Raw genomic sequence first — 26,216 nt, 5'->3', positions numbered from 1 at the left:
GGGCCTGGTGAACTCTTCTTTTCTCTCATTTTTCTCCTTTTTATTATGAATTGGGTGAAGGTTTAAAGAACAAGTCAGGTTTTGTTTGTTTTTCATTCGACAGTTCAAATACACGTTGCTTCATATCCTTGATGGCAGTCCTCAAAATGAACACCACGTAACCTACTTCCTCTTTGTTTCCTAATTCCATTCTTTGTTCTTTCCCAACTCTTCTGTGTTCCTGTCCTTGAGTAAGTACTGCCCCATTGGTCTCAAATGGTTGATTATTCTAAGACCTGTATGCTTCCCCATTATTGTTCCCCTTATAGACCTGCTTATTGTTTGGCTGAAAATTGACTCATGGAAGTGAGTTCAGTCTCAGACCTGAAGGTGTTGACTTGTCGCTCATCAAACAAACATTTGCTTACTACTTCAATGCCCTACTTGCTGTATTAAAATATTCTGGTAGACCTTTGTCTGACATTGTTGGGGAATATTATAGGTTTTGTCTGACTCCCACTGTGTGTGTAAATAGCATCAAGTCACTAAAGATTTATTCTGTACAAGTCAATAATCCATGCATTGTGATTTGTAGTCAATCTACACTTGTTCCATCTCCCTTTCTCAATAGTGTTTTAAAACAAGTACCATGGGCTAATCCATGACACAATAAACAGAGGTCCTATGCTCTAGACTGATGATCAGTAAGATTCTCTACTGTAAAATAACAAAGCCATCTCTTTAAGGTGAACCAGAAGCAAATATAAAACATAGATTCAAGAATGCACTTTGGGCTTGCACTTAATCCTAGTTCCAGTCTAAGAACAACTAGTTCTTAAGACATGGCCCTGCTCGATACTCCTCCTCATGAAGGAATTATGGAAGATATGGGTGTTATAACAAAGTGTGGTGAAGAACTTAGATGGTGCCAGGCTATCAGAAACAATAGCATATGAGTCTTAAAGGCTTGTTTTCAAACAAGCAGCTGTCTAAGTGAGATGGCCAACTAAGCCCACATGAAAGAAGCACACCAACATTTGTGATCCAAGGATTGTAAATTATATAATCCAAAACTGAAGTAAGGAATATCAGAGTTTACATTGTGAAATTCTGGTGTGCAGAGGGCTAGGGATGACAGTAGAAATGCAAAATACATTTGCAGGATCGATACAGGGAATAGCCTCCAGCGATTTCCCTCTAACCATATTTGAGGGATGGGATTAATTCAATTATCAGACAGAGTGTTAGAGAGATGATTATTGTGGATTAAAATGATAAATCTGACTTGAATGGTTAAAACCTTGTCATTCAGTCTCCCTTTTGATATATGTTATGCTTGATCTGGTTTTTAGTTTTCTTTTCTCTGGTATAGTTTGTCATTAGTGGTAGCCTTCTTGATTCTCTGTTATGTGTTTTTCATTTTATAAACCTAGAACCAGGGTTCCTGAGAGGTCTGGCAGGGGAGGTGGTGAGGGTAAGGGGGAGCTGGTATCATGAAAATGTTTTAAAACAGATTGTGGTAGTGATTGTACATCCCTGTTTGATATGCTTGAATTTTGCAATGGTGTGATAGCTGAATTAGGTCCTAATAAAATGGGTTCAAAGAAAATAAAAGGGAAGGGGAAATACGCATGGATTAAGCCTCCGGTGAATCCCCCTTATCATAGTTGAGGGATATGAATATAGCCTGGCTATCATGCAAAGTGTATTGGAAAGTGGATTATGGCAGATGTAGTTAAAATTTAACATCGTACAATCTCCCTTTTGACTAATTTCAAAGTTCTAGTTTTTAATATTTTCTGGTTTCTTGCCAAATGAAGCTTTTCTCTATTTTGTTATTGTTAGCTTTTTTGTTTCTTTGCTTTTTGGTCTCATGTTTTTCTGAATATGAAATCTAGGATGAGTGAATCTGTAGGGCTAGTAAGTGGATTCAGGGTTCCTTGTGGGTCTGGCAGGGGAGGTTGGGGGGAAATGGGGAGCTAATAAGGATGAAAGATGAAAATATTCTAAAATTGATTGTGGTGATGGTTGTACAACTCCTCTTGATATGATTGAGCTATTGATTTATGTGATATGTGGATTGTATCATACATATCATACAGTGAAACTTAGAAAATAAACAAGATGATACATGTATTTGGAATTTTGCTAGATATTAACCAACTGTCATAGACTTTGATATTGTGTTTTGAATGAGCAATATGTTTCTTTTAAAGAGGGAAAGTATTCATTAAAGGAGGAAAGGGAAAAGCAAATGCTTAATATGAAAATATAATTTCAATAATCAATTTGTTTCTCTTGAATATGAAATTGCCTCAACCCTCTAAAACCAGACCCAAACTGTTGCCATCAAGCGATCTCCAATTCATGGCAACCCCATTCTAGAACTGTTCCGAGCGTTCTCTGGCTGTGATCTTAGGAAACCAGCGCTCCAGCCTCTCTTTCATGGTGGTGTGGGTGGATGCAAGCCAAATCATTTACACCAGCTGCCTTAGGTAGAGCTCATTGCTTATTCTTCCTGTGTGTTCCCTGATATATATATATATATATATATATATATATATATATATATATATATATATATATATATATCCCTATACTAACATTTCTCAAATGATGTTGAGGTGTTTGTTTATGCACTTACTTTCGTAAAGGCAGGTCCCCTGTTTTATTAATTTTTGTATCATCTCATGCTGTACAGCTCTTAGGTAACAGTCCACAAATGTTTGTTACATGAATGAAGAGAGAAGTAAATGCAGGCGCACATTGACTTTTAAAAATTAAATTACGCTCCAAGAGGGTTCCCTATATAAAACAAGGCTCTTGGTAATAGACTTTTCATTCTGTAATCTCATAAGAAGTTTTTATGTTTAATTTTTTGTAAATCTTGTCATACCATGACAAGTGTAAAATTGCTCCCCAGGGAAGAGTCGGCAAACTGGGTCCACAAGCCTGATGTGGCTCTTTCAGTAAAATTGGAAAAAGGTTAAAAATATTATTCAGCTAATGGTGATTTTGTTTGTTTATAAAAATATGCATGGTTCTTGAATGAATTTTAAATTGTTGTGAGGGACTGGACTGGATCTTCCATCTCAAAAGTTTGCCAACTTCTGAGCTAGGATTTAGAATTTGAGAGTTGAATGATAGGAGAGGAAAAGAAAAATCCTATTTGTGTGTGTGACTTCCTTTTGAATTATATTTTAAAAACTATCCAGATATTATATGATTATTAAAGACCATAAGTAATTAAAAGGAATGTAAGTTAAAGTAAACGGAATATAATAAATATAATAAACAGTTGATTACTGTATTTTCATCTAGCATTTCTGGGCACTGAAGAAAATTTCAAAGCATGAACTCTTTCCTGCTTGGCTGTCCCAGTACCTTTTGAGACTGACAAGGTAAAGTGCGCTAATCCCTCCCACAAAGAACACGAATGTACAGTGAAACCTGTGGGAACCAGTGCTTGACAGGTGGGCCTTGGTTTTCCAGGTCTTGCAAATTTTCTGCCTTTGACAGGGTGTAGTCTTACCACATTTTCTGTTTCTTGTGTTAGCAGAAAAATGTTTTTTTTTAATTCTGACCGATTTCCAGCTTATGCAAGGTCTGGCTTTCTAGGTTTTACTGTGTTCTCCTAGCGTTTCCAACATGGGCTTCCTCTCTTCCTTTCCATTTTCCAGTGTTTCCCATCTGCTCTCAGGTTGCTGCACTGGTTGAGGCATCTGTGGCCTCGCGCTCATGCAGTGCATCTGTCAGCCTTGGCCTCTGACACCAGGGCCTCGAGGCGGCCTGAGTCCAGGGAGAGCTGCCCACGGTGTGTGTTTATTTTCATGTCTTGTGAGAACTCTGTTATTCAGGTCAATGGCCATTGAACTGGGAAGGGCTATTTGCTCTTGACATGCTTGCTGCTTCTCATTCATTTTGAGTTCTTACAAGACATGGCTGTATTTTCAGAAAATTATGTCTATGATCAGGAAGTCTATCATATCTTTTAGATTTTAGAGAATTTTTAATAGGTAAAGATAAAAGAAGATTTAGTATTATCTAGAATAAAAGGTTTTCAAAAATATAGTATTTAATCAAACTCGGTATTTTCTGCCTTCCTTTTATCCACTGTCTCTGATTTTTTAATGTTCTTCCATCAGGATTTGCCTTGTGAAACAACTCCCTCCCTTTTGACTAGAAGATGTAACCTGAGAGACAGTGGTTCATGTCCTTTGTTCTTGTCTTTTGTAGGAACATGAATGACTCAGATTCGAAACGCAGAAAAAGAATGACAAGTAAGTAGTCCTTATGATTTGCTGAACATTTAAAAAAATAAATCATTTTATTGGGGCTCTTACAGCTCTTATGACAATTAGATCAAACATTTGTACATACGTTGCCATCATCATGTAAAAATTTTTATTTTCTTTCTGTTTGAGCCCTTGGTATCAGCTCCTTTTTTTTCCCTCCATCCCCCACCTACCCACCCTCATGGGCCCTGATTTGCTGAACTTTAAGGATTACCAAATAAAAGTAATATTTTTGGCAAATCTGAAAGCAATTACTTAAGGGAAGTGAGTGTGTGTGTTTTACACTGGAAGAAATCTAGGTAAGTGTGATTTTGCTGAGTTAAAATGTGAAGGATGGGCTTTTTAGCGGATGCCTAGCAACTTACCTGGTGATCACTAGCTCTGAGTTGATAACTTTATATTCCAATGCCAAAATAAACACAGCAAAAGCTGGTGGAGAGACTGGAAGGTGGGTTTATGGTTTGGCAGAAAGAACATGGGATCTAGCAGATAAAAGTAATTTCTATGTCTTTAACTGAGATGTTACGGGAAGGGGACTTTTGACTCTCTTAGCGCTTAACGCAGGGGTATCAAACTGAGGCCCGCGGGCAGCATGCGGCCCTCGAGGTAATTTTTTGTGGCCCTTGATGCTCTGAAATAAAATGAAAATAGAAAAAATTGAAGGAAATAGCACTTAGGGGAGATCGAGGCAATACCGTACACACAGTTTCCTCGTTAACCCTTTAACTACTGAGGATGAGTATACACGTGGCCCAGTGCCTTTCCTGGGGCCTGTGGACGTGTATAAACGCGCGGACTCAGTTCCGGCGATGTTTGGAAGTGACATGTCTGCCACTCTCAGTGTCACGTCATGTAAACAGATCCCAATAGTGACAAGGTTAAAAAGAGCGCTCTGCGTTGTGCTGTTAGGAATCACACCTAGCAGCAGCACGTGTGAACAGTTTTAGAGGGAAGCCCTTCTGATGGTACATCATGTCTGTCAGCTGTCCAACATTTTGTGTTTTTTATTAGTGACTTTGTTAGTCTGGGCACTTTAGAGAAACAAATCCACAGATACTCATATATAAGAGAGAGTTTGATATAAAGGGTAAGTGCACATCAAGAAAGCATCCCAACCCAGTGCTGCCCAAGCCCACAAGTCCAACGTTAACTCATATGCCAACACCAGTCCACAAAGTCATCCTCCATCTCACAAAACACACACTATGACGCTGACTGCAGGAGGAAAGCCGAGTCAGTGGGCGTGTAAGCATCTCAGCGCTGGCAGGGGTCTCCACACGGCTGCTCCAGCACCCTGGGCTGCATTGGGGTAGGTCCATGTGGCTTCTCCTCAGGGATGTCTTGCAGGAAGTGAGCCTTGCCAGCTGAAGCAGGGACCTGCTAAGGTAGCTGCACCCTGGTCCGACCATCAGAAAGCAAGAGACCCAAGAACTAGAAAGGCGAGTCTCACCAAGCCATATTTCTCTCTGCCCTTCAATTAACCCCACATGTGTTTATCGGCCAGCTTGGCACAATAAACTAACTATCTCAGTTATTTTGTTATATTTTCCGGTCACAACATAAGAGATAAGTGAAAATGTGTAATAGTTGGACTTTGTTAAAGTTAGTTTTAAATTATGCGCATCTTAAAGTGTATATTGATATGTTAGTGGTATTCGTTACATTTCCTTTATTAGGTTATAGATATTATATATTCTGTTGCTGCATTTAAGCATTTTTGTCAAAAATGTTAATTTATTTTATTCAAGATTTTGAATTAATTGATTTCCAGAATGATTCGGTTTTAAAAGACAAATATTGAGAAGTAGGAATTCCCAAAATATATTCTTTTTTAGGTGAGAAATACCCAGAAATTTAAAAGTTTGCTGCTCAAATTTTATGCTGTTTTGGGAGCATGTACTTGTGTGAGCAACTATTTTTGTCCATGAAATTAAATAAAATGGCATACAGATCAAGATTAACTGATAAACATCTATCAGCCTTAATGAAGATTGTCTGTTCTTAGTCTTTGAATCTAGCTAGATATTGGAAAACTAGTAGGAGGAAAGCACTGGCAAGTTTTGGGTAAAAGAGAATAATTTTGTTTTATAAATACATAAATAAAATAAATGTTTATATAAAAGCAATTATATAGTGTTTTAATTATGCTTATCCATATTCCTGAAACCTCACTTCAAAATATAAATTTAACAAAATTTGTAAATGTGATGTGGCCCGTGTGAATCTTGCCTGCTGTACCAAGTGGCCCGTGTTTTAATTGAGTTTGACACCCCTGGCTTAACTGTAGTCAAATGGGGCGGGTTATGTCGTAGTGCTAGGAATCGTGGTGGCGCAGTGACTAAGGTGCTCTGTTGCTAACAGGGAAAAGAGCGTGTGTTCCCACCCACCAGCAACTCTGGGGAGAAAAATGTTTCTGGACAGAGGTAGAGCTTTGGAAAACACCTCTCTTCTATAGGGTCACTATGAATCAGAATTGACTTATCAGCAGTGGGTGGGGTTGTAATAATGTGCAATGATCTATTGAAATAGCTTGTTACAGGGTTTGGGCTAGATTCCAGAAACCCAAAACTCTCTGCCATCTTGCTGATTCTGGCTCACAGGACAGGGTAGAACTGTGGTTTTCCAAGCCTGTAACTCCTTATAGGAGTAGAAAGCAAGAGTGGTTGGTGCTTTTGACCTGCCAACCTTGTAGTTAGCAGTCCAACACATAACCCCCGGGCCCAGGGCCTACGACACACCCAGTCCGTGGTGGTTAGAAGAACAATTCACACTTGGGGGCTGATTTTCACTTTACCAAATGATTTCACACTTGGGCTATACAGGAAATGAAGTCAGCTCGTATAGATTTGAGCAAGATCAAAGAAGTTAAGGGTAAAGACAGTTGGGTGCTCCTGCTAGCAGACCTCTATCAGAGCGCGAGTATGTGTCCACAGGGTGGCTGGTTCATGTGCATGACATCTGGGTGATGCGGACTCTCATTACTAGGTTAGGGTGGTTTTTGAGCTCAAAACTTGGCTGTAGACATAAAGTTTCATTTTGACAATCGAGTGGGAAATCATGTGGGGGTTCAGCATGCACTTAGTTGACGGCCATTTGTGTTAGTTTAAGCAATTATAAAGCGTGTGCTGGGCAGCTCCAGATACGGACAATCCCAGCAGCCATGGGAAGGAAGCACCCAGGGTAGCGTCACTTTAGTATTTGGATTCACGTGGTTACAACAGGGTGGATGAGATGTTAAAATGAAGGAAGTTCAGTGAGCTCAAGGCTGCAGGTTGGAATCTGTTATTTTAGAGAATACATTTTGCTAAACAATGTGCTTTCAAGGCAGGTAAACATCTGTGTTCACAAGGGAATTGGAGTTTTTTATTTGGGCTGGTGGATTCGTAATGAGAGTTCATTTAATTTTTAAAGTTACACTACCATATATTACCTTTAGTATATATCTAACCTATAGTGTTTCTGTGAGTCAGAACTGACTGATAGCAGTGGGTTTACCTGATATGTAAATGTAAATAAAAAGTGAATTATCCCCCCCACCCCATCAACAGACACTCCTACAAGAAAGCTTAGGGAGCCTTACTTGAAATTCAAGTCAAGCGGTATGGGGTAGAGCTGGGGCATGTGTATCTGCAAGGGGCAATTACACTTCTGTTGATGGGTAAACCAGGTGGACCAACCTGCCATTGGGAAACAATGCTTGACATTACTTACAGACGAGATCCCAAGGGGAAGAATACACTGGGTACTGTGTTCCTAATTGGATACTTCTGATCTAGTCCTACCCAGCCCACCAGGCTACATGCCGTAGATAACTAGACTTTGTCCTTTCAGGGTGCACACCATCCTGCATAGACCACACCAGAAAGATCCACTAAGTGAACTGGGCTTTAGTTGTAATTCACCTGTAGCAGGTTTTAAAAAGAGAAGAAAGAAATTTATATGCAGAATGATTTTTCTCTTAAATCTATTTTAATAACGATGTGAGAGTATATGCAAATGTGATTTAGTCTTATTCATACCTGCCTTAATTAAATTAGGTAAGGATAAAGAAACACAAAAACTCACAGCCATCGAGTCATAGCAACTCTACGGACAGGGTAGAACTGCCCCGTGCGAGTTTCTGCGACTATAAGAAGGTCCCATCTTTCTCCTGTGGAGTGGCTGGTGGTTTTGAACTACTGGCCTTGTGGTTAGCAGCCCAGTGCATAACCACTACACCCCCAGTGCTCCTGGAGTGAAAAATACAATAGACTGGTGAAAAAAATAATTAGGAAATTGGAGTTTCAGTGATAATCAGAACTCCCATTTTCTAGTTTTTCCCACCAGTCCGCTGTGCATGACCCTAACCTGCTGCCACTGAGCCGGTTCTGACTCATAGCGACCCCACAGACCATTGCCAAGACTGCATCTTGATGGAAGCATGTAGCCTCGCCTTTTTCCCATGGGGCTGCAGGCGGGTTTGACTCGTTGACTCTGCAGTTAACAGTCGGATACCACCTGACAGTGGCTGCTCTGTCACACACAGTATGCTGCTTTTCCAGTTACCGAGTTTGTTACTTCATTGCAGTGGCATCGCTGAGCTCACAGACAATGCTCACACCTAGGCTTTATTGTGGAAGTTAACAGGCTACAATTCAAGTGAAAATGCTCAGGATCAAGCTGGTCAGGCCATTCAAGTTACAGAGCTCTTTCTGGGCTGCTAATAAATGCCCCAAGGGCATGCCACTCCACTGTCTGCCCCATCCTGAAGGCACTGCGCTCCAGCTCCGTGGGTCAGTGAGCCCCATTCCCTAGAGGCAACCCACTCACAAGGCAGCCTCCTGCCGAAAAGCACGCAGCTTTACTTGCTCGGTGGTCTGGGAAGCCCACCCCTGTCTCACACTCTGCCTCCTGGTCCTGTGGCTGCTGCTCTGCCGCTCCGTGGGGGTCTCAGATGGTCCCTGCACAGGGACCTCAGGGGCCAGAGGATACACTTCTCTCCTGGCTCTTGCTCACAGTGAGATCTCCACCTGCTTCTCAGAGGACTAATAAAAAAAATCATTTTATTGGGGGCTCTTATCACCATCCATCCATCCATCCATCCATCCATCCATCCATCCATCCATCCATCCATCCATCCATCCATTGTGTCAAGCACATTTGTATATGTGTTGCCATCATCATTTCCAAAACATTTTCTTTCTACTTGAGTCCTTGGTATCAGCTCATTACCCACTCCCCCATCCTGCCTCCCTCATGAACCTCTGATAATTTGTCATTATATTTTTCATGTCTTACATTGACTTTTCTGTTGTCTGGCCCCCCAGGGAGAGGTTAAATGTAGGTCATTGTGGGGAGCTCCTCAGAGGACTTATACCCAACAGGCCGGCACTGACAATGAAGCCTGCCAACAGTTATTCACAGCTGAAGTCTACTGTGTCTTCCCCCACCTTCTTACCCAGACCCATGCAGGCAAAGGGCATGTGGTGGGATTTCTTCCATTGCAGAGTAGTTGAGATTCATCGTTGGAAATAGTCTTTTGTTGCCATTAGGTGTGCTGAATTTCCAATATGATAATAGTTTTCAGCTAAATGGTAGCAACAGCATTGTTTTAGATTGAAATGTGCTCAATGAAAGATTGCCTTAAGTCTCCTTTCTCAACACTAAACTATATTTATTAAGCAAACATCCTGAATGCTTCCCTTCAGTGCCCCTTTACCTCAAAGTGTTGAAAGCTGAAGCCTCAAAGATGAATTAAAAATTGTTTTTAAAGATGAATTAGGTTCTTGTCTATATAGCCTATGACTTAGTAATTTCATTATTATGGAGTTATCTGAAGATCCGATTGGACATAAACAATATTAACCCATTTGCTTAAAATGTTGTCTTTGGGGGGAAAAAACCCCCACAGCAAATAAAAAGTCCCAAACCAACTAAAAATGTGTAGATTTAGTAAGTCCTCAGTGAATCTTACATGCAGATCTATATTTTCCTTTTGATGCCCGTGAAAAAGGATGAGACACGACATAGGTTTTGCTCCAGGACACACAAAAGGTCATGTCTGAAATACACAGTGTTATCTCTCACAGTGAGATCGCCTTGTACTACAGCCTTTGTACTTGGAATTCGATCCCAAGTACACTGCTTCCAGAGATAATTACTTCCATGTCTTACCCGGATTTGCATTGCCAAGTTTTTAGAAAGTGCCGAATGAGTCACCCTTTTAATAGGAGACTGCACGCTCTCCCTCCCAAACCAAGTCCCCACTTGCTCTCGCAGACTGGTTTTTCTTCTGTGTATGTTTGTTTGGTGGGTATGCGTGTGCATGTGTTTCCTTTAAAGAGGTTCTATATAGACTTTGTTTTTAATTTGATCAAGGCAAATTTATAGAAACAACAACAAAAAGAGCTTCTGTATCTCCATCGCCAAACCCAACTACTTCCCCTTGATACATTGAATCCTGGTTCTTTTTCTGTGGCTGTTGGCTCGAAGGCAGTGTAGTGCTACTCATCCTGAGGTAAAAGTTTAGATCTCTGTCTTCTCATTAAGGGGTCTTGGTGGTAAGTGTTGGACTGCTAACTTCAAGGTCAGCGGTTCAAACCTGCTATCCACTTTGTGGGAGGAAGGGGAGGCTGTCTGCTTCTGTAAAGATTTACAAAACTTTGGAGCCTTTGATAGAGGTGCCATAAATCAGAATTGAAGGAAAGGGTTTGATGTTTTTTGGAGGTGGGGGAGGGGAGGCTTTGTTTCTTTTCACTGATAACAAAATAAGTTCCCCCCCCTTTGTCACAACATACTCTTTATAACATTTTAATGCCTATATAATATTTCTTTGAAGTGCTCTATAAACATACCACTATTATTAAATATTTAGACTTTTCCTTAATGGGAATAGTCCTTGTTTATAGGTGATTTTGTTTCATTAGACTATACTCTTAGAGAAGTAGAATTACTGGGTTACAGGGTACTTACATTTCTAGATTATCTCTCATTTCTTCCAGATCTTTAAATCCAGGTTGAAGTGAAATTTTGTTTTACTTAATCCAGTCAAATCACCCAGAAACTGCTGTTGAAGACTGTGACTCAGATTTCTATAATGCTCTCAGAACTAAGTTACCAGTGGGGCAAACACCCCCTGCCACACTCCCTTCAGTAATCCGCGATTTTGGAAAAGGCTGATGTCGAATTAAGTCATGATACCTGGTGGCATTATTAGAATATCTTACCATATGAAACAGTGCATGCGTGCATGCAAAGGTATGAAGGGTTTTGTCTACACATAGCCTTCCAGTATGCCCTGAGCAGCACACATGCTGCACACAGCCTGCTGACTCGGCCACTGATTCTGTACTTGAAGATGCTGCAACTGCTTCTGCCATGGGGACCATAGGTCCAATTCACACAAGTTACTTCCTGCATGTCTTATGAAATGCTTAGTGAACCAAACATGATTAAAAAAATTAATGTTGAAGTACTAAAAATTAAAACATACCAAAAATCATAACAAATATTTTTTTCTGCCCTAGAATTATCTGATGCTGATAATTTGCTCTCTCTCTCTTTTTAATTTAAATTTCATTTTATTGGGGGCTCTTATAGCTCTTTATCACAATTTATACATATATCCATTTTGTCAAACACATATTTAAATATGTTATCATCATCTTTTTCAAAACATTTTCTTTCTACTTGAGCCCCTGACATCAGCTCCTCATATTCCCTCCCCTCCCTCCCCTCCCCAAACACCCTAGCTAATTTATATTATTTTTCTCTTTTTTCATATTTTACACCGACTGCTGTCTCATTTCACCCACTTTTCTGCTCTCTGTCCCCCTGGGATGGGGGCCATATGTTGATCATTGTGATTGGTTTCCCCTTACTCCCCTGCCCCTATCCATACCCTCCTAGTATCGCTGCTCCCCTTAATGGTCCTGATAGGTTTATCTGTTCTGGATTCTCTGTGTTTCAACCTCTTATCTGTACCAGTATACATGTTCTGTTCTAGTCAGATTGGTGAGATAGATTTGGGGTCATGGGGGGGGGGCGATAGAAGAAGCATTAAAGAATTAGAGTAAGGTCGTGTGTGTCCTTGGTGCTATCTGGCACCTTGACTGGCTGTTCTCTTCCTGAGCAGAGTGGAGACCCAAAGCCCATCAGTAGTCAATTTTTCTCTTTTGGGCCTTTCAGCAATATTTTTAGAGTTTGTTTCGTGTCAGTGGCGAGGCAGTATGGCCTGCCTTAACTCCATTGTATCTTGAACTAAGAGTGCCTTCTCCCTTGCTTAAGGCGTGAATCCCAGATACGTGCTGAGAAACTGGATGGCAGAATCTGCAGTGCAAAAAGCCGAGAGGAATGACTTTTCAGAGGTAAGGTGGTGGACTTTCCTTTGTTACTTTTCACTAATTCTAGATGTCCCGTGTTTGAGACACACTTCATGCGCTCGTAGACCTAGTAATGCCAATCCCCTCCCCCTACTCATTTCTCCCTGGCGTTTCTCTCTTGAACAGAACATTATTTTCTCAGATATTCTAGTTATTCTTTTGCATATTTAAATATTAGACCAGTCTATTTACTAACATGTTTATATTCTTTGAACTTCTAAGGATTTGATTCTGCTGCTTATGGTTTGAATTGGGGAATTTTGAGTTCATTCTCATGATTGAAATCCAGTAAAGTCTGATTTATGGGTGCCTACATCCAGAGGCAACTAGCGTTGGCTTCAACCAGGTATCCATGGTGCCCCCAATCTGGGCCCATTGTCAACTAACTTCTGGACAGCAGTGGCCATAAAGTAGAGCTACATGTGTTAGCCTGGAAGAATGTCACGTGTGATGTTCGGCAAAACAAGCACGCCACAAAGTAACCCATATAAGGTGTTATCACTTAAATATGGTATGAAAAATAGGCCCAACCAGGCTCTATGTTATGTAGGCACACGTGCAGATACAAGGGTAGTAGGAGCGCAGCCAGATGCCTAAGGATGACCGGCATCTACTGTTGAGGGCCCTGTAGAACTTAGGGAAGGATACTCGGGGCTTTGCCCAAAGTGGAAGGCCTTTATCTTCCAGCAAACGAGGGGAGGCGATCCAGGGGCTCATCGTGCTGTCCTGTGTGTCCTCTTCTGTGCTTAAACAGGTTCTTAATTATGTGGTTGAGATGCATGGCCCATGATGTACGTTTCCGAGCAGGGCGGCCCTGCATGTGTTCTGCCTTCCTCTGCCCTGCACTCGTGTGCTTGTCGTGGCTGAGGGTCCTGCCACCCTCCTCTCCCATACTGCTCACGGCCTGCGAGCCAGGCTCATCATAGCCCCCATGCCATCAGTGGATGAGGAGGCCTGAAAGAAGGGAACACTTCGTTGTTTGTGATGGAAATGTGGCCTTGGCCTTTATTTGTTCTAGCCCTCCTGGGCATTCATTTTAGAAAATTAAACCTTTTTAAAGTTTAACCTTTTAAGGAAAAATAAATGGAAGGGGGAGATTTTATTTCGATATGTCTAACTTGGAACACTAACCCATAGTGACCCTACCTGTAGGGCAGAGTAGAACTGTACCAGACTGTTCCTAGCCTGTGTTGAAGAGGATTCTTTGTAGAAGCAGATTCCTGGGTGGGCTGGTGGGTTCCAACCACAGACATTTTGGTTTGTGGTCAAGCGCTTCAACCACTGAGCTTCAACCACTGGCCTGCTTTCCCTACCTCCCCTTTTTCTCCTTCCGTGTTTTCTTCCATTTCTCAAAATTATGAGGACTGAAGCGGGGACCACAATGGGGATCATTAAAGGTTCTAGTAACCGTTCAGATGCACAGGACAGGCCAGACTTGCCTCGGCTTCTCAGACGGATATGCCATGAACTGTAACTGAACCGTTAGGACAATATCAGGCGTTCCTAGTTTGCAGTGCACCTCTTGGTAACAACTTTACAGGCTGAGTGTCCAGCTTCCCACAGAAACTGGCCTTACACACTTAGGAGAAGTTGGAGAATCGGAAAAGATTGCAAATCACTGCTGGGGTTGAGTATAAATATTTTAGAAAGTTATAATTCTCTTCCTAATGTTGTGGGAGAATCGTAAAATTATGGGGGCGGATTTGTAGTCTTCATGCAGTAAGTATCCCCTCTCCTGATTTAGGTCAAGAGGGGAGCTTAGCAAGTAAAGGACGATTGAAGCACTGACAGTAGTTGAGGTTATAGCTGGGTGCTGTGGTGGGATGGGGAGGGGTGGGGGCGGAGTAAAGGGGAAATATGCATGGATTAAGCCTCTGGTGAATCCTCTCTGAAGGTAGACCAGGGTTGTGACTAACCGTGCTGTCATGAAGAGTACATTGGAAAGCAGATGCACAAGACAGGCCAGAATTGCCTCGGCTTCTCAGACAGATATGCCATGAACTGTAACTGATGTAGTTAGGTTAAAAAAATTGGGGGTAGGGAAGGGTTGTTAAAATTTAATACCTTATCATTTGATCTCCTTTTTAATATTTTCCGCTTTCCTTTTTTAAAAAAATCACTTTATTTGGGGCTTGTACAACTCTTAACACAATCCATGCATACATCCATTGTGTCAAGCACACTTGTACACTTGTTGCCATCATCATTCTCAAAACATTTGCTTTCTGTTTGAGCCCTTAGTATCAGACCCTCATTTTTCCCCTCCCTCCCTGCCTCCCCCTCCCTCATGAACCCTTGATAATATATAAATCATTATCATTTTGTCATATATTACACTGATGTCTCCCCTCAACCACGTTTCTGTTGTCTGTCCCCCAGGAAGGGGGTCATATGTAGATCCTTGTAATCGGTTCCTCCTTCCACCCCACCCTCCCTCTACCCTCCCCAGCATTGCCACTCACCACTGGTAGTAAAGGGATCCACTGTCCTAGATTCCCTGTGTTTCCAGTTTCTATCTGTACCATTGCACATCCTCTCATCTAGCCAGATTTGTGAGTAGAATTGGGATCATGACAGTGGGGAGGGAGGAAGCATCTAACTAGAACTAGAGGAAAGTTGTATGTTTCATCGTTGCTACACTGCACCCTGACTGGCTCTTCTCCTCCCTATGACTCTTCTATAAGGGGATGTCCAGTTGCCTACATATGGGTCTTGGTCCCCAATCTGCACTCCCCCGCATTCACAATGATTTGTTTTTTTGTTCTTTGATGCCTGATACTTGATCTCTTCGACACCTCATGGTCACACAAACTAGTGTGCTTCCTCCATGTGGACTTTGTTGCTTCTGAGCTAGATGGCCACTTGTTTACCTTCAAACCCAGACACTATATCTTTTGATTGCTGGGCCACATCAGCTTTCTTCATCACTTTTGCTTATGCACCCACTTTGTCTTCAGCGATTGTGTTGGGAAGGTGAGCATCATAGAATGCCAGTTTAATAGAACAAAGTATTCGTGCATTGAGGGAGTACTTGAGTGGAGGCCCAATTTCCATCTGCTACCTTAATACTAAACCTATAAATATATGCACATAGATCTATTTCCCCATTGTCACATATAAATATATTTACATATGTACATGCCTGTATTTAGACCTTTATAAATGCCCTTTGCCTTAGTTCTTTCCTCTATTTTCTTTTACTTTCCTTTTGTCCCACTGTCATGTTCAGCCTTCATTTGGGTTTCAGTAATTCCTCTCTGTTACATTGCCTTTGATCATGCCCTACCAGGCCTCCCACACCCTCCTCCACACCGATTTGGATTACTTGTTGTTCCCTTGTCCCTGGGTTTGTTAACACCACTTCCTTTCTCCGTAGTGCCCCCTCTCCCATGTCTCCCTGGAACTGTCAGTCCCATTGTTTTCTCCTCCAGATTGTTCATCCAGCCTATCTTTTTTTATATATAAATCTTTTTATTGGGGCTCATACAACTCTTATCACAATCCATACATATATCAATCGAGTAAAGTACTCTTATACATTCGTAGCCCTTGTCATTCTCAAAATTTGCCTTCCACTTCGATTCTTGGAATCAGCTCATTTTCCTTTTTTTTCCCTTCCCCTACATCCCCACTTCCCCTTCCCCCTGCACCCCTAATAATTTATAAATAATTATTTTATCTTATTTTACACTGCCGGAGTCTCCCCTCACCCACCTTCCCATTGCCCATCCCCCAGAGAGGAGGTTACACATAGATTCCCCAAGATCGGTTCTCCCTTTCTACACCCCCTTCCCTCCCGGTGTTGCCACTCCCACCGCTGGCACTGAGGGGTTCATCCGTCCTAGATTCCCTGTGTTTCCAGATCCCTACTGCACTGCTGTATATCCTCTGGTCTAACCAGGTCCGCAAGGTAGAATTGGGATCATGATAATTGGGAGGGGAGGAAGCGTTCAAGAACTAGAGGAAGGTTTTGAGTTTCATTGTTGCTACACTGAACCTTGAGTGACTCATCTCCTCCCCACTACCCCTCTGCCTGGGATGTCCAGCTGTCCACAGATGGGCATTGGGTCCCCATCACGCACTCCCCCTCATTCACGGTGATGTGATTTTTTCTTCCCCCCTGCCTTTGTTGTTTGAGACCTGGTCCCCTCTGCCCTTCATGATCACACATGTTTGTGTGCTGCTTCCGTGTGGGCTCTGTTTCTTCTTGGCTAGATGGCCGCTTGTTTACCTTCAAGCCTTTAAGACCCCAGACGCTATATCTCTCAGTAGCTGGGCACCATCAGCCTTCTTCACCACACTTGCTTATGCACACTTTCGTCTTCAGCGTTTATGTGAGGAAGGTGATCACATAATGATTGTTTTTGTTCCTTGGTGTCTGCTACCTGGTCCATTCAACACCTTGTATTCGCTTAGGCTGTGTGCTTCTTATTTAGACAGACCTGCGGAGATAATAAAATGCACAAAACAAGACAGAGTAAAAGAAAGCAACAAAAGAAAACAAAACATCAACAACAACAAAATGCCAATGACAAAACAAAACAAAAAAAAACCTCCCACAACACAACAACAAAAAAGAAAAGTCTGTAGTTAGTTTAAGGACTGTTTGTTGGCCTTTAGGATTGTTTTCATGTCTAGTCTGATGGGGTGCCAAGCCCTGGCCCCCAAATTTATTTTTGGTATTCCTCGGGGACTTCTTTGCTCTGTTCCCCTTGCTGTTCTGTTTCATGCCCTTAGTGTTTTGCCTTGATGTGGTGGGATCAGATCCGGCTCCCACTTTCTTTTCACCTGAGGTTTTCCTATATTTGTTCATTGTGATTCTCTTTTCTATTCTTTTGGTTTTTGTTGTTGTGTGAAATACTGGATGGTGAATCTATAGAAATAGTAACTGATTGATGGTTCCTTAGGGGCGTGCTAGGGGAGGTGTGGCGGACATGGGGACCTAAACAAGAAATCTAAGAAATAAGAAAATGTTTGAAACTACATTGTGGTAATGATTGCTCACCTTTTATGACATGATTGAACTATTGAATTGTGTGATATGTGGATTCCAAAGACTTGAAAATGGACATATTTTAGGGAAATAACACAGATGTTAAGGAAATTCACATTTGCTTGCTTAAATGGTTTGTTAGGTCCGCTTTCTCCAGCAAGTTCTTCAGCGCCCTTTCCAGGAGCATGCGGCAGCCGAGAGAGCCGGCTATTCCTCACCGCCGCCCGCGTGGGCCAAAGACCTCAGAGTTAGCTGCTCATCTTAACGTGGGGAAAATAAATCAAGTAATTCAAAACAATAATATAGTTGATAAATCTCTAATGAGCATCTATCTACCTTGTAGTAATTCCACAGTTAATAGTAATGATTATCATTTTTTAGGAAAATAAACATATTCCTTGACACATCTTTGTGATTGTTTTTGCTTTGGTCAGTATCTTTGGTGCAGCAACAAGCTGGTTTTGGTCAACCACACAGGATATCTTCAAGGACTAAGCATGCTTCAGATAATTTTTTCTCTCTATTTCATTTATTTATGAATGTTTACTAATTTTGTTGTTGAGAATAGACACAAGGCATATACCAATTCAAATGTGTACATATACAAATATAATGAAATTGATGATGTTTCTAAAAAAATCATTTGACTGTTAATCAAGCTTTCTATTTAGAGGTTCTGAAAAGATAGCTTAACTGTGTGACAAAAAAGGTCAGATTTGTGGCAGATGGGGGACTGGTTTTGCCACCACAACAAGGTACCTGCTCACGCAGCCATCTCAGTGTGCCAGTTTTTGGCAAAAAACAGCATGTCTCTTTTGCCCCACACACCTGACCTTGCTCCATGCAACTTGCTTGTTTCCTCAAATGAAGTGGGACATGAAAAGACAGTGATTTGAAGAAGTACAAGAGGTGAAGATAAAAAATGAGGGAGGTACTGTCGCCATCCCAACAGATAGGTTTGAAAAATGTTTCCAAGAATGGAATCACAGATTTGACAAATGTATTAAGAGTAATGGAGTACTTTGCAGGTGATAAAGTTGTTTTGTAAAAACATTTAAATACATAGCAAAAATCCATTTTTCTTTTGTACCCCTTGTATGCCCACCCATGCTCATGGCAGCACGATGAACAACATAAAATGATAAACAACCTAAAGGCCCATTGGAAGAATGGGTATTCGGTCCATACGCACAATAGAATATGAATAATGCAAAGTTGAACAATGGATCTGTGAGACTCCTCGTGATTTGGATAAGCCAGGAAGGCATTACACTGAGTGAAATTAGTCAATCACAAAAGAATAAATATTTTATGAGGCCACTACTTATTTTTATCTATATGTAGACATATAATACACACACACGTTTTCACACTCAATAAAACAGACTTTGATGGCTACAGGGGTGAGAGTAGGAGGGAGGGGAGGGAAAGTCATAGATTACAGAGTAGATAGATGTTTGCTTGGGTAAAGGGGACAACAATATCCAACAAGAGGGGGATGGGCACAATGTGATGGAGACTGGGAGATTTTGTGAGTTGGTGAATGTAAAACTGATGATCTGCTTGGTTAACCTTCAACTCACAGAGGAAACCATCCTGTGCAGTCATGAAGCAGGACCGGGTAACAGGCATCAGAAGACCACAAACAAACAAACAAAAAAAACATAGAGACCTAGGGGGATTGGAGCAGAGAGCCCAAACTATCTGTAGACTGTGGGACATCCCCTCAAAGAAGGGTCACAAGGAAGGGATGAGTCAACTAGGGGGCAGTATAGCACAGATTAAACACACAATATTCCTCTGGTGCAAATATATATATGAGGATGGGGAAATAGATCTATGTGCCTATATTTATAGGATTAGTATTAAGGTGGCAGAAGGACCTTGGGCCTCTACTCAATCACTCCCTCAATGCATTAATACTTTCTTCTATTAAATTGGCATTCTATGATGCTCACCCTCCCAACACAACTGCTGAAGACAAAGCGGGTGAACAAGCAAATGTAGTGAAGAAAACTGATGGTTCCTGGCTATCAAAAGATATAGCATCTGGGGTCTTAAAAGATAAACAAGCAGCCATCTAGCGCAGAAGCAACAAAACCCACATGGAAGAACACACCAGCCTGTGTGATCACGTGGTTCCGAAGGGATCAGTTATCAGGCATCAAAGAACAAAAAATCATATCATTGGATGCACACCTCCATGATACGATTGCTGAGGACAAACTGGTACATAAGCAAATGTGGCGAAGAAAGATGATGGTGCCCGGCTATCAAAAGAGATAGTGTCTGGGGTCTTAAAGGCTTGAAGGTGAACAAGCAGTCATGTAGCTCAGAAGCAACAAAGTCCACATAGAAGAAGCACGCCAGCTGTGCGATCATGATGTGTCCAAGGGATCAGGTATAAGGCATCATCAGGAAAAAAAAAAAAACTTACCATAGTGAATGAAGGAGGAAGTGCAGAGTGGAGACCCAGCCCATTTGTTGGCCACTGGAGATCCCCTTGCAGAGGGGTCTAGTGGAGGAGATGAGTCAGTCAGGTTGCGATGTAGCACCGATGAAGAATACAGCTTTCCTCCAGTTCCTGGATGTTTCCTCCCCGCCCCCCCTCCCTATCATGATCCGAATTCTACCTTGCAAGTCTGGAGAGAGCAGAGGCTGTACACTGGTGCAGATAGGAGCTAGAGGCACAGGGAATCCAGGGCAGATGATAACTCCAGGACCAGGGCTGTGAGGGGCGATACTGGGAGGGTAGAGGGTTAGTGGGTTGGAAAGAGGGAACCAATTACAAGGATCTACATGTGACCTCCCTGGGGGATGGACAACAGAAAGGGGGGTGAAGGAAGACATCAGACAGGGTAAGATATGACAAAATAATAATTTATAAATTATCAAGGGCTCAGGGGGGGAGCGGGGAGGGAGGGGGAAAAAAAAGGACCTGATACAAAGGGCTTAAGTGGAGAGCAAATGCTTTGAAAACGATGAGGGCAAAGAATGTACAGCTGTGCTTTACACAATTGATGTTTGTATGGATTGTGATAAGAGTTGTATGAATACCTAATAAAACGTTTAAAAAATAAAAAACATGTAAATCACGAAAAAAGTAAATAGAAAATAGCAACATATGTACAAATATGCTTGATATAATTGATATATGGATTGTTAGAAGAACTGCAAGAGCCTCCCCCCCAAAAAAGATTTTAAAAATGCTCATTTTTATCCACAGAGACAGAAATGTAAAAACAAAAGCCACGCCAAAAAACCTTCAACTAATTCAGAATAATAACATTGAAGAAAGGAGGGAGGCAGGGGATGGAAGAAAAGGAGAAAGAGAGTGGATGGGAGGAGGCAGGAGAGCGAGAATACCACGGCTTGGGTAGGCTCACCATGTCCTCAAAGTGATGCATTGGCACTTGCATGTAAAGAGATCTTTTGCAGCAGACTTCCCATCGACACCTACCGCTAAGCGCGGTAAGGTCAGCAGTTTGCAACCACTAGCCCCGCAGAGTGAGAACGATGAGGCGTTCTACTGTAGAGAGTGACCGTCTCAGAAACGCACAGGGGCAGTTCTACCCTGTCCCAGAGGATCGCTATCAGTCCGAAGGGACTCTATGGCAGGGAGGAGCGAATAATAGAGAATCCCCACATCATGGACGTTAACTGTATTTTTCAATGACTATATATTAAACTATTTTCGAAGCCTCACGCACACACACAAACCCCCAAAACAAAGCAAAACCAAAAATACAGTGTCCAGGACCCCAATCAACCAAGGGCTGTCTCAAAGCAAAGGGAATACATTTGGCCTCTCCAGGTTCCCTCTTTTGAATTTTCTGAAACTTTGGAAGGTCATGGAGGTGAAGATGGGGGCCCTATGAAGGTCAAGAAGACTTTAGAAGGCTTAGTGCTATTGGAAACCATTTCGAAAAGGGTCAAGCATACTGCATTTGATATTGATAACTCACTAAATGCATGATATTTCTAGAAATACCATTTTAAAAAAATCATTGGGGGCTTGTATAACTCATCACAATCCATCCACCCATCCATTGTGTCAAGCACATTTGTACACATTTGTTGCCACCATCATTCTCAAAATATTTGCTTTCTACTTGAGCCGTTGTTTTCAGCTCATTTTTCCCTCCCTTCCCCACTCCCTCATCCTTGATAATTTATAAATTATTATTTTGTCATATCTTACACTGTCCGCCGTCTTCCTTCACTCACTTTTCTCTTGTCCATCCCCCAGGGAGGAAGTTATATGTAGAGCCTTGTAATTGGTTCTCCTTTCCACCCCACCTTCCCTCCACCCTCCCAGTATCACCACTCTCACCCCTGGTCCTGAAGGGATCATCTGTTTTGGATTTCCTGTTTCCAGCTCTTATCTGTACCTGTGTACCATTTTTCAAAAATCATTTTTTGGGGGCTCATACAACTCTTATCACAATCCATACATATATCAGTTGTATAAAGCACATTTGTATATTCGTTACCCTCATCATTCTCAAAACATTTGCTCTCCATTTAAGCCCCTGGCATCAGCTCCTCATTTTCCCCCTCCCTCCCTGTCCCCCTCCCTCATGAACCCTTGATAATTTATAAATTATTATTTTGTCATATGTCACACTATCCGACATCTCCCTTCATCCCCCAGGGAGGAGGTTATATGTCGGTCCTTGTAATCAGTTCCCCTTTCCATCCCACCTTCCCTCTACCCTCCCAGTATCGCCCCTCACACCACTGGTCCCGAAGGAATCCTCTGCCCTGGATTCCTTGTGTTTCCTGCTCTTATCTGGACCAGTGTACCATTTTCTGGTTAAAAAAAACAAAACAAAACAAACAAAAACCAAAAAAGCAAAGAAAACCCTTTTAAACGTTTAAAAAATTTTTTTTATTAACTTGATGCTTTCGAACACAATGAAAATAAATTCCCAGAAAAATATCACTTAGGTTTCATTGGAAAGCCAGATCAAGTGGACGTCAGTGAAACTACACAGAAAAGGTATGTACATTTGGTCGGGTATGATACATTCTGCTAGGTAGGTAGTTAGGGCTGTTATGTAAGTCTGACCTATCCGCCTCAGGCAGCTGTTTGCCTGACAGGAGCGAACAGGTACCACCGCAGCAGAATATCAGAGAGGAACTGCGCGTGGCGGGGCAGGCGTCCGCATAGAGACGTCAGGGACCCCCCCCCCCCCTAGGACAGGTTGCCCCTTTTCTTTTGCAAAGCCTTCATGAGATCGGACATAAAGTCTTGCTCCCCGCTACCCCCGCCGCCGCCGGGCGGCCCTGGGTTCTCCTGCCTCTTTGGGGGGACAGGAGGTCTCCGGGGGCCAGAGATGGGCGGCTGCCTGGGTTGGGGGGTGAGGGTCGGTGGGGGTGGGGGCGGAGGCGGTAGCGGCTCGGCGCCCCCCATCACCTCGGGCGGTGGGGGCGGCACAAAGTCTGGGGGGGCTTCGTGGAAATCCGGGGGCGGCGGCGGGAGTTCGTCCTCCGGGGGTGGCGGCGGCGGTGGCGGCGGCAGGAGGTCGGCCGGGGGCGCAGGGAAGCCCAGGCTGCCGTCGGGCCTGTGCTTGGGGGTCGGCGCGGGGCCCGCGGCGTCCGAGGAGCGGCGCAGAGGCGGAGGCGGCGGCTGGCTGCCCTTGGGCGGGGGACCGGCGCGGCGCACGCCTGGCTCTGGCTTCCCGAGCGGGGGCAAGTCCTCCTGCAAGAGAGCAAGCACCGCATTATTGGGCGCAGTGTTACTGGGCTCCCGGGCGGAGGGGCGCCGAGGGGATGCCCCAAGCGCCCCGAGTCCCTGTGGGTGCTGGCCTCAGGGCTTCTGCGAGTGGGAGGCTGCAGCTTGTGTGCCGCGTGTCGGGCGGACTTACTGCATGCCCCCCAGACCACAGCAGTGTCAGGATCTTCTCGGAAACCCCCTGAACCCCACTCTGATCAAGAATAGTCTGACTCATAGCCGCCCTGTAGGGTAGAGTAGAGGGGCTGCTCGGCTCCGGCCCGCCGATTTTGCTCTTGGCAGCCTAGGACTTAACACACTGAGCCACTAGGGCACCTCCCATTTCTTTTCTTATTAAGTCATTTTATTGGGGGCTCGTACAACTCTTATCACAATCCATCCATCTAATCAAGCACTTTTGTACATTTGTTTCCATCATCAGTCTCAAAATATTTGCTTTCTGCGTGAGCTCTTGGTATCAGCTCATTTTACCCCCTCCATTTCTACCCCACCTTCTTGACGAACCCTTGATAATTTATAATTATTATTTTGTCATGTCTTACACTGTCTGACGTCTCCCTTCACCCACTTTTCTGTTGTCTATCCCCCAGGAAGGGGGTTATATGTAGATCCTTGTAATCAGTTCCCCCTTTCTACCCCACCCTCCCGCCACCCTCCCGCTATGGCCACTCTCACCACTGGTCCTGAAGGGATCTGTCCGGGATTTCCTATTTCCTATTTCCAGTTCCTGTCTGTGCTAGTGTATATCTTTTGGTGGAATTGGGATGATGATAGTGGCGGGGGAGGAAGCATTTAAGAACTAGAGGAAAAGTTGTATGTTTCATCGTTGCTACACTGCACCCTGACTGGCTCGCCTGGAGACCCTTCTGTAAGGGATGTCCAGTTGCCTACAGATGGGCTTTGGGTCTCCACTCCGCACTCTCTCTCATTCAATGATATGCTTTTTTGTTCTTTGATGCCTGTTACCTGATCCCATCAACACTTCATGATCACACAGGCTGATTACTTTCTTCTACATGGGTTTTGTTGCTTCTTGGCTAGATGGTCACTTATTTACCCTTAAGCCTTTAAGACTTCAGACACTATGCCTTTTGATAGCCGGACACTATCATCTTTCTTCACCACATTTGCTTATGCACCTGCTTTATCTTCAGCGATCGTGTCGGGATGGTGAGCATCATGGAATGCCAGTTTAATTGAACAAAGTGTTCTTGCATTGAGGGAGTACTTGAGTAGATGCCCAATGTTCATCTGCTACCTTAATACTAAACCTATAAATACATGCACACAGATCGATTTCCCCATCATCATATATAAATATATTTACATATGTACATGTCTGTATTTAGACCTTTATAAATGCCCTTTGCCTCCTAGCTCTTTCCTCTATTTTCTTTTACTTTCCTCTTGTCGCACTATCGTGCTCAGCCTTCATTTGGGTTTCAGGAATTCCTCTGTTACATTGCCCTTGATCAAGCCCTACCAGGCCTCCTACACCCTTCTCGCCACCGATTTTGGATCACTTGTTGTTCCCTTGTCCCTGAATTTGTTAACACCCACTTGCTTTCCCCTGCCTCCCCCTCTCCCATGTCCCCCGGGAGCCATTGGTCCTGTTGTTTTCTCCTCCAGATTGTTATCCTGCTTAGCTTATCTAGATAGATCTACAGAGATAATAATATGCACAAAACAAGACAGAGCAAAACAAAGCAACAAAAGAAAACAGAACAATAACAAAAAAACAATGACAACCCCCCCCCCCCAAAAAAAAAGCCTGTAAATAGTTCAAGGTCTGTTTGTTGACCTTTAGGGGTATTTTCCAGTTGAGTCTGATGGGGTGCCAAGCCCTGGCCCTTCAGGACTTCATTGCTCTGTTCCCCTTGCTTTTCTATTGCACGCCCTTAGTGTTTTGCCTCAGTGTGGTGAGGTCAGATCGGGTGCAATTCCAGCACTGTCTCCAGTGTTGTACCCTGTAGGGCTACGGGTCAGTGAGGGATGTCATGTCTCATAGTGGGGCCGGCCATGTGGTCTTCTCTGTGGATTGGCTGTTCTGAGCAGGGATATCGTCCTGAGGGCTTGGATGTGCTCCACTCTCTCTTCCTCCCCCTTCGTTTGCTCCTGTGGGGCACCTCCCACCTGACACCAGCATTATCATGCCTCTCTCTAGAAGGACCACGATGGTATAGATCTTTGCTAACTGGGGTCATCTGAGTCTTGCCCCACCAGTTAGCTGTGGCTTAGCTATGGTCCTCTGGTGGGGGGTCTGGTTCCTCTACCACTCTAACACCAAGCAGCTAGACACCACCCTCCATGCCCCAGCAGCAGCAAAAGAAGGGCCTGTTGATTTGCTTCTATAAAGACTGCAGGGAGGACCCCTCTGGAGGTTGGAATGGACTAAGTGACCATAGGTTTGGTTTCTTATTTATGGTGGAGCCTAAGGCAACGCCAAAAGGAATCAAGAGCTCTCCAGGACTTGTCACTCACTCATTAGTTCTGGAGATAGGCCACCAGGCTGCTATGGTTACGCAAAAATGTTCTTAGATTGAGATAAGCTGGTTGTGAAGCTCAGTTGCCAGGATCTGTAAAGTTATGTTGTTCTTGTGCCAACCCCTCAGGAGCAGAGGGGTTAAATAGAACCAAATCCGGCCCTCTTTAACCAGTTGGACTGCCTCTTGGCAACCCCGGGTGTGTGCCAGAGCAGACCAGATGTGCTCAAAGGCTTTCCAATGGCTGCCTCGTTGGAAGTCCATTGCACCTCTGGTGGGCACAAAGCTCCAGGCATTTGGGGACCACAGGGGGCTCAGACACTTCCTAAGTCTTATTAAAGTCTCTTGGTTTGAACACCTACTTCATTA

The 26,216-nt window shown here is 43.2% G+C and overlaps 2 protein-coding genes across 5 annotated transcripts in view; one reads left to right on the top strand and one right to left on the bottom strand.

Moving 5' to 3' along the window:
- The window catches only part of LOC142450517 (protein nucleotidyltransferase YdiU-like), a 177,385-nt gene that overhangs the window by 41,669 nt on the left and 109,500 nt on the right, over nt 1-26,216 (top strand). The window contains exons 16-19 of one of the 3 annotated variants that reach the window (XM_075552533.1): nt 3,301-3,380; nt 4,216-4,259; nt 12,540-12,619; nt 17,770-18,026. In XM_075552533.1, coding sequence (XP_075408648.1) covers nt 3,301-3,380; nt 4,216-4,259; nt 12,540-12,619; nt 17,770-17,892 — 327 coding nt within the window. In that variant the 3' untranslated portion in view covers nt 17,893-18,026. Of the gene's footprint in view, nt 1-3,300; nt 3,381-4,215; nt 4,260-12,539; nt 12,620-17,769; nt 18,027-26,216 lie in introns of those variants that run through there. The other 2 variants (XM_075552534.1, XR_012784948.1) reach the window with 2 other exon arrangements.
- APBB1IP (amyloid beta precursor protein binding family B member 1 interacting protein) overlaps nt 22,536-26,216 on the bottom strand; it is a 138,882-nt gene continuing 135,201 nt past the window's right edge. For both annotated transcript variants that reach the window (XM_075552530.1, XM_075552531.1), the window contains one exon: nt 22,536-23,331. In XM_075552530.1, coding sequence (XP_075408645.1) covers nt 22,825-23,331 — 507 coding nt within the window. In that variant the 3' untranslated portion in view covers nt 22,536-22,824. The remainder of the gene's footprint in view (nt 23,332-26,216) is intronic.

The sequence above is a fragment of the Tenrec ecaudatus genome, chromosome 6, assembly GCF_050624435.1.
Source record: "Tenrec ecaudatus isolate mTenEca1 chromosome 6, mTenEca1.hap1, whole genome shotgun sequence".
Lineage (NCBI taxonomy): Eukaryota > Metazoa > Chordata > Mammalia > Afrosoricida > Tenrecidae > Tenrec > Tenrec ecaudatus.
This window is presented reverse-complemented; position numbering and strand designations above follow the sequence as displayed.